Source organism: Serinus canaria, chromosome 22 (assembly GCF_022539315.1).
Source record: "Serinus canaria isolate serCan28SL12 chromosome 22, serCan2020, whole genome shotgun sequence".
Lineage (NCBI taxonomy): Eukaryota > Metazoa > Chordata > Aves > Passeriformes > Fringillidae > Serinus > Serinus canaria.
In genome coordinates this window covers 2,944,274-2,956,950 of record NC_066335.1, presented here as the reverse complement: position 1 = coordinate 2,956,950, position 12,677 = coordinate 2,944,274, and the positions used below count along the sequence as shown (strand labels likewise).

Genomic DNA, 12,677 nt, shown 5'->3' with positions numbered 1-12,677 from the left:
TCCAAGTCGTGCAAATCTCGGCTTGGGGAGAGCCTCGGTGAGCTCTGGGGAGAAAATCAGGGTATGGAAACTCTGGAATTCCTGGAAATTCTGGGAAAACATTTCCAGGGCCAGGCTGGAAAAATGGGATTGGGACTGGATTACTCAGGAAGTTGGGAATTTCATGTTTGTTCCAAGGATAATCCAAGTTGTGCAAATCTCGTCTTGGGGAGACATCCTTGGGAAAAACTCAGGGTCTGGAACCTCTGGAATTCCTGGAAATTCTGGAATTCCTGGGAAACACTCCCAGGACCAGGCCTGGACTACTCAGGGAATTGGGAATTGCCTGGATTATTCAGGAAGTTGGGAATTGTCTGGAATATTCAGGAAATTAGGAATTTCATGTTTGTTCCAAGGATAACTCAAATTGTGCAAACCTCGGCTTGGAGAGACGCCCTTGTGAAAAACTCAGGGTCTGGAACCTCTGGAATTCCTGGAAATTCTGGAATTCCTGGGAAAAACTTCCAGAGCCAGGCTGGAAAAATGGGATTGTGCCTGGATTACTCAGGAAATTGGGAATTCTCTCTGGTTCTCAATAAATTGGGAATTCTCTTTTGTTTGTTCCAAGGATAACCCAAACTGTGCAAATCTTGGTGTGGGGGGAAAAAACCCTGGAATTTCTGGAACTTGTGGAATTACTGAAACCTCTGGAATTCCTGGAACTTGTGGAATTCCTGGAAAACCAGAGGACAGACTGCAATCTGCCTGTGGAAGCTCAACTCCAAAGGCATTCTGACCCAAAATAACCAAAAATCAACATCCCACGAGCCTCATCCCGCCCTCCTCTCCCCTCATTCCCAAAAATCTGGGGGAAAACCAGGAATGTGGGCCAGCTCCCATTCCAGCAGAACTTCTGGATGACTTTTCCCAAGGATTTGGGAGCTCTTCCCAAAAGGATATCCAATGGAGAGGTCGTTGAGCAGCTGCAGGGTCTTGGAGGTGATCGGCTCACAGCGGCCCCAGTACTTCAGGTTGGTGATGCTGGGAAGGAAAAACATGGATCAGAGGGAATTCTTCTGGGATTTTCCCAGGATTTTTCTGGGAATTCTAGCAGATTTTTCCCAGTTTTCCCATCTCCCAACAGCACGAGGCAAAAAATTGGGAATAAAATCACCGGGTTGACGTTTGGCTGGGAAAATTGTCCTGTGGATATCCCAGATCCCAGGGTACACCTGGAATTCTGTGGGATTGGCTACACCTGGAATTCTCTGGGATTGGTTACACCTGGAATTTCTGGGATTGGCTACGCCTGAAATTCTCTGGGATTTCAGGCCCCTGGGATTCTGTTGGATTGGCTGCACTGGAATTTCTGGGATTGGTTACACCTGGAATTCTCTGGGATTTTAGGCCCCTGGAATTCTGTGGGATTGGCTACACCTGGAATTCTCTGGGATTTTAGGCCCCTGGGATTCTGTGGGATTGGCTGCACTGGAATTTCTGGGATTGGTTGCACCTGGAATTTCTGGGATTGGATACACCTGGAATTCTCTGGGATTGGCTGCACTGGAATTCTCTGGGATTGGTTACACCTGGAATTTCTGGAATTGGCTGCGCTGGAATTCTCTGGGATTGGTTACACCTGGAATTTCTGGGATTGTTTACACCTGGAACTCTCTGGGATTTCAGGCCCCTGGGATTCTCTGGGATTGGCTGCACTGGAATTTCTGGGATTGGTTACACCTGGAATTCTCTGGGATTTTAGGCCCCTGGAATTCTGTGGGATTGGCTTGGGATTGGCTACACCTGGAATTCTCTGGGATTGTTTACACCTGGAATTCTCTGGGATTTTAGGCCCCTGGATTCTGTGGGATTGGCTGCACTGGAATTTCTGGGATTGGCTACGCCTGAAATTCTCTGGGATTGGTTGCATTGGAATTCTCTGGGATTGTTTACACCTGGAATTCTCTGGGATTGGTTACACCTGGAATTCTCTGGGATTCCAGGCCCCTGGAATTCTGTGGGATTGGCTGCACCTGGAATTTTTGTAGAATTTTTGTAGAATTTGTGGCATTTTTTTGGGACATTTGGAAAATTCCATGCTAAACTCCCTGAGCTCCCTAAACCTTTCCCTGGAGCAGCAGGAATTCCAGGTTTTTCGGGAATTCCTGGAATCCTGCAGGATTCTCCACTCACATTTTCCCGATGAACACGCTCAGCACCATCGTCTCGTCGTTCAGCCCCAGCACCTCCGAGAGCCTCCGGTAAAGCTACCAAAAAAAACATGGAAAAAAGGTTTCCAAACTGCCAGGAAAACTGGGAATTCTCCCCAAAAATCCAATTTTCCCTCTCTGGAGAAGGGGATGCTGTGGGATTTTCCCATTGGGTTGATTCAATCCATCATAATCCTGATTTTTTCCCTGATTTTTTCTCTTTTTTTTTGTCCTAGCAGCACAGCTCGGCACTAAAAGAGGAGGATTTGGGCTTTCCCAGGAAAATTCCCTAAAAAAATGGGATAGAAATGTGCTCCACCTCCAAACACAGCCAGGATTGGAGTGGATTACTCTGGAATTCTCAGCAGTTCCCAAATCCCTGGGAAAGGATTTGACCCCAATCCAATTTCTCCTCCAGGAAGGAACAGAAGCCAATCCCAGAGCAACATTCCCGGTTTTTTTAACTGGAAAAATGGATTTTACATCCCAAAAAACAACTACAAATCCCTTGGGATGAAGGGAATTCAGATTTATTTCCATTTTAAAATCAGGGAGAAGCTCAAGGGGGTGTTTGAGGTGATCCCAGTTATAAAAAAAATTGGGAAAAACCAAATCCACATCTCTAATTCCCAATATTCCCAACCCAGCTCAGTGATTGGAAAGTAAAAAATTGGGAATGAATGAGGAAATCACACACATGGGATTTAATTCCAGGTAAAATGAGGAAAAATCATAGAAATGGGATTTAATTCCAGGAAGAATCCAAGAAAATGGGATTTAATTCTGGGAGAAATCCCAGAAAATGGGATTTACTTTGAGGAAACATGATGAGAAATGACAAAAAATGGGATTGAATTCCAGGTAAAATGAGGAGAAAGCAAGGAATGAAGGCTGGCTTTCCTGGGGCAAGGTGGAATTTGGGAATTTTTCCTACCTTGGAGGATTTCTGCACCTGGTCCCCGATGTAGATCTTGCGGAACTGCTCGAAGAAGCTCAGCATGGCCAACTCCAGCTTCTCATTGCCCGCCTGCGCCAGGCGCGAGTCCGTCAGGTTCATCAGCTGCAGCACCCTGGGGACGGAGGGGACGGAGGGGATATCCCAGTGGGCTTACTGGGACACCCTGGGTGGGCTTACTGGGACACCCTGGGTGGGCTTACTGGGATAGCCTGGGTGGGCTTACTGGGATACCCTGGGTGGGCTTAATGGGATACCCTGGGTGGGGTTAATGGGATACCCTGGGTGGGCTTAATGGGATACCTGGGTGGGGTTATGGGATAGCCTGGGTGGGCTTAATGGGATACCCTGGGTGGGCTTAATGGGATACCCTGGGTGGGCTTAATGGGATAGCCTGGGTGGGCTTACTGGGATACCCTGGGTGGGCTTATGGGATACCCTGGGTGGGTTTAATGGGATATCCCAGGTGGGCTTAATGGGATACCCTGGGTGGGTTTAATGGGATACCCTGGGTGGGTTTAATGGGATATCCCAGGTGGGCTTAATGGGATACCCTGGGTGGGCTTACTGGAATATCCCAGGTGTGTTTAATGGAATATCCCAGGTGGATTTTTCTGGGATATCCCAGGTGGATTTAATACAATACCCTGGGTGGATTTAATGGAATACCCTGGATGGGTTCTACTGGAATATCCTGGGTGGATTTAATGGAGTACCCTGGGTGGATTTAATGGAATATCCTGGGTGGATTCTACTGGAATATCCCAGGTGGATTTAATGGAATACTCTGGGTGGATTCAACTGGAATATCCAAGGTGGGTTTTGCTGAAATTCCCAGGTGGATTTTTCTGGGATATCCCAGGTGGATTTTGCTGGAATTCCTGTGTGGATTTGGCTGAAATATCCCAGTGGATTTTGCTGGAATTCCCGTGTGGATCTGGCTGGGTGGATTTTCTTGGAATTCCCAGGTGGATTTGGCTGGGATATCCCAGTGGATTGTGCCAATTCCCGGGTGGATTCTCCTGGAGTTCCCTACCTGCAGACCAGCTCGCCGTCCATGGCGTCCTGCTCGTCCGTGCTGGCGAAGGACACGCGGCCGCCGATGACGGCGCCGATGATGTACACCAGCCACGTCAGCCGCCCTGGGGACACGGTGGGGACACACAGGGGACACTCTCAGGGCTGCCACCCACCCTGGGCACGCAGAGCTGGCACCCCACGGCAAAAGAAATCCCAAATCAATTCATTTCCCCCAAAATAAATCCATTTTTCCCTTGGGAAAGTCCCGGTTTTAGTGGCCGCAGGGTGAGGAACCTCACTCTGCCCTGGGGACAGCAGGGGACACTGTCAGAGGTGGCACCCACCCTGGACACGCACAGCTGGCACCGTGTGGCAAAAGGAATCCCAAATAAATCCATTTCCTCCCAAAAAAATAAATGAGCTGCAGGACAGCACCATCTCAGCCAGTGAGGAGGGGCAAACTCACACCCACAGCCCAGAGCAGGGAAATGAGGGATGGGATCCATGGGATGGGATGGATGGGATGGGATGGATGGGATGGGATGGGATTGATGGGATGGGATCGATGGGATGGGATGGGATGGGACTGATGGGATGGGATGGGATGGGATGGGATTGATGGGATGGGACTGATGGGATGGATGGGACTGATGGGATGGATGGGATTGATGGGATGGGATTGATGGGATGGGATGGGATTGATGGGATGGGATGGGACTGATGGGATGGGATTGACGGGATGGGATCCATGGGATGGGATCCATGGGATGGGATCCATGGGGTGGGATGGGGAACACCCTCATAACTTCAACAGGAAGACAAGGAAATATCCTAAACTTCAACAAATCCTGGGAATCCCTCCCCTCAGCAGGGATTCTCCAGGAACAACACCCTCTGGAAGAACAATTCCTTTGGGAAGGAGCCCCATCCCATGCCCAGGCTGACCTTCCTGCACAGCCTGGTCCATGGGGCTGGTGCTGGAGCTCTGATGGGATGGGATCCACAGGATTTGGAATAGGATTGGGATCCATTGGATGGGATTTGGATCCATGAGATCCATGGGATCCATTGGATGGGATTTATGATAGGACTGGGATCCATGGGATGGGATGGGCAGCACTGGACAGGGAACCCCTCCCAAGGAGCAGCCACGCCATCCCTCCCTCTGCAGGGATTTTCCAGGCCAGCTCCTTTGGGAAGGAGCCCCCATTCCCTGTCCAGGCTGACCTTCCTGCACAGCCAGGTCCATGGGGCTGGTGGTGCCATTGATGGGATGGGATCCATGGGATGGAGCTGGGATCCATAGGATGGGATTGGGATCCATGGGATGGGATCCACTGGATGAGGTTTGGATCTATGGGATGGGATTTATGATAGGATTGGGATTGACGGGATGGGATGAGATGGAATCTCTGGGATGGGATGGGATGGGATAGGATTGGGATGGGATTGGGATCCATGGGATGGGCAGCACTGGATAGGGAACCCCTCCCAAGGAACAACCACACCACAGGCAGGGATGCCCAGAGGGATGCCTCCACTCTGCAGGGATTTTCCAGGCCAGTTCCTTTGGGAAGGAGCCCCCACCCCGAGCCCAGGCTGACCTTCCTGCACGGCCAGGTCCATGGGGCTGGCGCTGGCGCTCTGCAGCAGCTCCTGGTAGGACTGGGCAGCCTGGTCGAAGAGCTGCACCAGCAGCGCGCACGTCTTCTCGTACTCGCAGCGCCCGATGGTGGACAGCTGGTCCAGCTGCTGCTGCACCAGCCCCGTGTCCTCCAGAGGGTCCTCCAGGCCATCCCTGCAAAAACAACACGGAAAATGCAGAAGGGAAGACCCAGGAGCAGCAGCAGCTCCCTGGTTTTACTGCCTGGGGCGTTGGAATTTGCACAGTTGTGGTTTGGTTTGGTTTTCCCCATGGAATTTGGGTTGGAAAAGGTTTTAAGCACCTTCCATTGGACAGCATCTTTAATGGCCTACTTGCCAAATTAATCAGGAATTTCAGAGCATGTTGTTGGGAGTAAATTCCCAGTGCTTCCAGAAGGAAAAAAGAATGAAAACAAAGCAGGGAGTTGTGATTTATGTTGTTTGACTTGAGTTTTTCCCACAGAATTTGGGTTGCAAGGGGTTTCAAGTTCAGCTCATTGCACCTTCCATTGATTGCCAAATTAACCAGGAATTTCAGAGCACACTGTTGGGAGCAAATTCCCAGTGCTTCCAGAGGGAAAAGAGAAGGAAAACAAAGCAGGGAGTTGTGATTTGTGTTCTTTGATTTAAGTTTTGCCATCAGAATTTGAGCTGGAAGGGTTTAATGCTCAGCTCGCTGCACCTTCCACTGGCCTGGTTGCCAAATGAAGCAGGAATTTCATGGCCCACAGTTGGGAGTGAATTCCCATTGCTTCCAGGGGGAAAAGAGAAGGAAAACAAAGCAGGGAGTTGTGATTTGTGTTGTTTGACTTGAGTTTTTCCCTCAGAATTTGGGCTGGAAGGTGCTTAATGCTCAGTTCCTTCCACTGGCCTCGTTACTAAATTAACCAGGAATTTCAGGGCCCACTGTTGGGAGTAAATTCCCAGTGCTTCCGAGGGAAAAGAGAAGGAAAACAAAGCAGGGAGTTGTGATTTGTGTTGTTTGACTTAAGTTTTTCCCTCAGAATTTGGGCTGGAAGGTGTTTAATGCTCAGCTCGCTGCACCTTCCACTGGCCTGTAATGGCCTGGTGGCTAAATTAACCAGGAATTTCAGGCAAACTGTTGGGAGTGAATTCCCAGCGCTTCCAGAGGGAAAAGCAGAAGGAAAACAAAGCAGAGAGTTATGATTTGTGTTGTTTGAGTTTTTCAAACAGAATTTGGGCTGGAATGTGTTTATACCTCAGTCCCTTCCACCTTCCAGTGGTTGCCAAATTAACTATGAATTTCAGGGCAAACTGTTGGGAGAAAATTCCCAGTGCTTCCAGAGGGAAAAAAAGAGGGAGAACAAAGCAGGGAGTTATGATTTGTGCTGTTTGACTTGAGTTTTTCCCACATAATTTGAGTTGCAATGGGTTTCAAGCTCAGCTTTCTGCACCTTGCACTGGCCTGGTTGCCAAATTAAGCAGGAATTTCAGGGCATGCTGGGAGCAAATTCCCAGCGCTTCCAGAAGGAAAAGAGAAGGAAAATAAAGCAGAGTGTTGTGATTTGTATTGTTTGACTTGAGTTTTTCCCACAGAATTTGGGTTGGAAGGGGTTTCAAGCTCAGCTCGCTGCACCTTGCACTGGCCTGGCTGCCAAATGAAGCAGGAATTTCAGGGCACACGTGGATCAGAGTCGTTCCCAGCACCCAGGAAACACTGGGAGATAATCCCAAATTCCCAGGACATGCAGCTGAATCCCAGGCCTCCCCCAGCTCCCACACACTGCACAGCCTGAGCTGCTGCCCAGGAATTCCAATTCCACAAACAAAGGAATTTGTTTTTTAAACCTTCTCCTGTGCAGGGCTGTGCTTGTGAGCTGTACACACAGCTGGAAAACTCAGTGGAAATATCCCTGATATTCCAATTCCTCCCAATCCCCCTGAGTGCATTGCAACAGTGAAGTGAGACAAAATCCTAAAAATAAACCTTATTTAACACAGTTTTTTTTTATTCCCTGCTAAGATATGGAAAAGCCTCTGGAGGCATGGCAACAACTCTGCCTTCCCACATGGATTCCATTCAGGAATTCAGAGGAGGATCCATGGAGGATTTCTGTAAAAATTCCCTGTTTTGCAGGTGTCGTAGTTTGAGAAGAAATGAAGTTTTTTGTAATAGTGCAGTCAAGCCAATTAGTGTTCAAATTTTAATATTAGCACCTGGTTTGTCCACTGAGAGCATAGATACACCTCTGAGAACACAGGGAGTTAAAAGCTGTGAACTCCCAAGAAAATTTCCTTTTGGTTTCCAGTTTAGAACTGAGCAAACCCTCCCTGCCCAGCTCTGAGCTCCTCTCTTCTTGAAAAATTGAGAATTAATTATCTAAAAAATAGTAATAAAATTAGAAATTTAGTAAAGAAAAGAAGAAAAAATTTAAAAAAATTTCATCCTGTGTTCTGTGTGTGCTGTGTATTTTTCTTTGTAGTTTTAAGTTAATACTCCAGCAGTGCCAGCAGGGGATGCTGGGGCAGGGAGGGGCTGTACCTGCAGGCTGGTGACGGTGAAGTTGGCGATGAGCCGGATCACCTCGGGGTAGTTCTCCACCTTCACCAGTTCTCCCAGTTGGTAATTGCTTTTCAACCGGGCCAGCAGCCGGCAGAACTCGTGGTAATTGTTGGGGTCTGACAAACTCTGAGGGGACAAAAAGAGGAGGGGGACTCAGGAGCAGCTCTGCTGTCCCCTGCCAGAGGCTGGGTGGGATCATCATGGAATCAGAGAGAGATCCAACAACAAACCCAAGCTCCCAACAAATCCCACTCTGCCCAGTCAGCAATTGCCACATTTCCTGGGTTTTGGGATGGTTTCAGTCCTTAAACTCTCTTCCAATGGAGAAATTGTTCCCACAGGAGCAGCTCTGCTGTCCCAACCAGAGGATCAGATGGACCATGACAGAATCTGAGAGAGCTCTGAGAACAAGCTCCAAACAAATCCCACTCTGCCCATTAAACCAGGTCAGCAACTGCCACATTTCCTGATTTTGGGCATTTCCAGGGATGCTTCCAGTCCTTAAATACTCTTCCAATGGAGAACTGTTCCTACAGGAGCAGCTCTGCTGTCTCCTGCCAGAGGCTCTGATCATCATGAAATTGGAGGACAAGTCCAAGCTCCCAACAAATCCCACTCTGCCCATTAAACCAGGTCAGCAACTGCCACATTTCCTGGTTTTTGGGCATTTCCAGGGATGCTTCCAATCCTTAAATACTCTTCCAATGGAGGAATTGTTCCTAATACCCACCATGAACCTTCCTTGGTGGTGGAATGGTGGGGAAAGGGAAGAGCAGGACAAAGCTGCACTTTGCCAAGTGTCCAGGAGGGATGTGAAAAAGGATTTTTTCTCCATGAAATTTTTTCCATGAAAAGGATTTTTTTTGGGATGAAACGTGCTGGAGAGGACACAGCCTCAATTCCCCCCTGGAATACTCACCTGGGGGTTTTCCAGTATCCGTTTCACTCCATCCACCAGGTGAGATAAGAACTTTGCCCTCTCGGCGTTGTTGAAGAGCGAGCGGCGCACGGAGGCGATCTGCACCAAGCAGGATAAAACCTGCCAGGACACAGAAAAATGGGAATAAACACCAAACCAGGGATGAAAACAAGGAAATGAAGAAATTTCCCCCTCGTGACACGAGCAGGGATTGAGTTTGGTGCTCCTTTAGGGACAAAACAATTCCTTTGTCTCTGCAGAGGAGAAAGAAATCACAGCACAAAAATCACAGAATTATGGAATTCCTGAGGTTGGAAAAGCCCTCCAAGGTCAGAGTCCAACCTTTGATCCCAACCTTGGCAGCCAGCCCAGAGCTCTGAGTGCCATGTCCAGCCTTTCCCTGGACAACTCCAGGGATGAGGATCCCAATGGAATAATTTCAGATTTCCATTCAAAAAAAAAGAATATTCACACCTCAAATCTCTCCTGAATATTTAAGGCTTGAAATTCAGGATTAGCCATTAACTCTCCACCAGAATAAGTGGAGTCCCCATGGAAAAATTCCTTCTGAAGGCCCTTCCCTCTCAGCCTTGTTTTCACTGAGCTTTAATTATGGGAAATATTTATCAGATAAATGCCTGAGAGGCCTTTTAAAATTACTTTTCCAGAAGAAATAATCAAACTTTTTATTTTTCCAGAAGAAATGATCCAACTTTTAGCTCAGTTGTGCTCTTGGCTCTTTCATCCCAATGGACATGGCCTCGTTTGGAAGGGTGGAAGGAGAAATTCCATTCCTGGGGCTGTTCCCAGGTTTGCTCCCCTATTCCTGGTGTGGTTTTAGGATTTGGTTTGGGAATAACAGGAATTCCAAACTGTGTGAGCAGAAAGGAGGTTGGAATTGCAGCAAAAAAAGCGCTTTTAGGGAAAATCCAACCCTGGAGATGCTTCAAAACTCTCAGCAGCATTTGGACACTGCAGCACAAGCTGGGGTAGCTGAATCCCCAGAGATCTCCCAGAGGAATCCTAAAATAAAGGAAAATAAACCCTGGACTTACCAGAGGAGAAAATGAAGGAGGGATGGAATGATAAAGATCAAAAAACAACTGAAGGGTCGAAGAATCCAAGAATGCTGTAAGAGAAAAGAGGATTTTACCTCCATTTACAGCTTCCCACAGGTCTAATCCTTATTTTACCACCCGTGGCACATGGATTTGTCACAGCAAAGCACCACAACCCCAAGAAAAATTCTCCCAGGATTTTGTATTTTTAAGGCAAATGTCTTTCCTAGAAATTGAGTCACCCACTGGCGCTTGGAACTGGGAGAAAATGACAGGAAGGTATTTTAAGAACACAATCTGTGCCTGTCAAAAGCCTGCTGAGAACAGCAGGATGTGGGAAAAAGGTGCCAAGTTATTCCCTGTTTTTTTTTTTTAAATCCATTTTTCCTGGTTTTTGGAACGAGAGGTGAAAGACTGGAAAGGAAAATGGGTTTTAAAAGCAACACAAAATCCCCCAGAAACGAATCAGGTGGGTTTAGGGCTGAGTTGAACCTCTGGCATTGCAAAGCTTTCAACTCTGACTTTTTTTATTCCTGAAAAACCAAAGATGGGAACATTTTCCAGGTGGGATCACCTGATCTCCAACTGGTTGGGATCTGCACAGTGCAAAGATCATCCGAGGACTCGTCCGTGGAGGTGCCGATGAAATCGAAATTCAGGCAGTTGTGGGTGAGCTTGAGCAGCTGCATCAGCAGCCCGTGCTGGCTCTCATCGTTCAGGTTCAGGTTCTTCCCAGAAGCCTGTGGGAAAGGTGGAATTAAGGCAGAGAAACAGGAAAAAAAAATTTAAAAAATTGTTTTTTTTTTTTTTTTTAATCCAGGTGGCAGCTGAATTTAGGCAGGATTTTATTTGAGGGCTTTGTGGAACAAGCAATTGGTGTGTTTTTATAGGCAGTCAGGCATAAATAAAAGAAATAAAAGAAATATATTCCAGCAGAAATAAAATCCCAGAATTTGTCCAGAATGGGGATAACAGGCAGCATTCCCACGTTCCTCCCTGAACTACACAGGGATGAGGATTGAGGAGATCAGGGAATTCTCAAGAATGTTAAACACAAAACCCTTTTGTGTCTGACAGGAATCCTGGGCTCCCCCTCCCAAGGGATTGATTAAACTGGGACAAAACTGGGACAAGGATTTATCTGTCAAAGATATTTAAAATGGAAACCCAAATTCTCCTTTCTTTCCTGATGCTGTAAGGCAAGGAACTTTAACCTCAGGATCCAGGGATTTATTTGCAGCTGGAATTGTAGAGAAGAGTTTGACTTCTGGGTTTATTTTCTATGTATTATCTACAAATATATTTACCTAAAAAAAAAAAAAACAAAAAAATATAATATGATTAGATAATGATATATATTGGATATGGATATATATCTGAATATATGTATATATGTATATATAATATATATATTTTGTTTACCTACATAAAATCCATTTAATATGTATTTTTAAATCTATTTATTAATATAGATTTTTTTAGGAAGAAAAACTTCCTTAATTATTTTTTTTTCCTTGAGAAACATGGAAGCTTAGCCTCAGGCTCAGGATCCAGGGATTTATTTGCAGCTGGAACTGTAGAGAAGAGTTTGATTTCTCTATTTTCTATTTATTAGTTAATTAAAATCTATTTAATATTTCTTCTTTAAATAAAGTCTATGAAATATTCATCATTTAAATAAAACTTATTTATCAATATCAATTAATTAAGAAAAAAATTCCTTAATTAATCCAGTTTTTCCTTGAAGAACAACCCAAACCCAGAATTTTTGAGGACACAGGAAGGAATTTCATCCCAACATTCCATTTCCAAAAAAAAAAAAAAAAAAACCCTTCCCAAACTTTCCTTACCTGTTTCAGTAAACTGCAGGACAGGGTGAAAATATCAAATAAAGAGGAATCCCGGAAGGAAGAGGCGATTTTCCTGTGCTTGGTCAGGGGGTGGGAGGTGTCTGCCTGCAGGGGAGAGAGGCTGAGCTCAGAGCTCCTGGGCTCACACCAGCAAAAGCAGCAGGAATCCCAGGAAATCCACGTTTCCCTCCCCAGAACCAGCAGGATGTAATTCCCCAGCTTTTCCATGGAAAAATTCACATTCCTGGGGTGAATTCCCAATTTATTCCTTCAATCTTTGCCCAAATCAGCAGCAAAAATGGGATTTATTGGGGATTTTAGGAATGGGAATTCCAAAGGGTTCAATCCCTCCTGGGGCTGCTGGGCAGAAAAGAACAAACAGCAGGAATTGAAGGAGCAATCCAGGTTGGATTTTGTGGGATAAATTCCAGTCCTGGATTTGCCACTGGATCCCAAAAACTCCAGCAAAACTTTTTTTTTTTTTTTTCCCCATGAAAAGGGGGAAAAATGAGGAAAAA

General features: G+C 46.5%; 1 protein-coding gene across 1 annotated transcript; it reads right to left on the bottom strand.

The window, feature by feature from the left end:
* Positions 1-10: 10 nt before the first annotated feature.
* On the bottom strand, positions 11-12,402 carry XPO7 (exportin 7). Its single transcript, XM_050982933.1, is given in 11 exon segments — positions 11-1,020; positions 2,173-2,246; positions 3,124-3,259; positions 4,181-4,286; positions 5,769-6,077; positions 6,300-6,375; positions 8,312-8,458; positions 9,252-9,371; positions 10,307-10,380; positions 10,884-11,049; positions 12,160-12,402. Coding segments are annotated over 11 exon segments (1,626 nt in total). The 5' UTR covers positions 12,388-12,402; the 3' UTR covers positions 11-830.
* Positions 12,403-12,677: the final 275 nt, after the last annotated feature.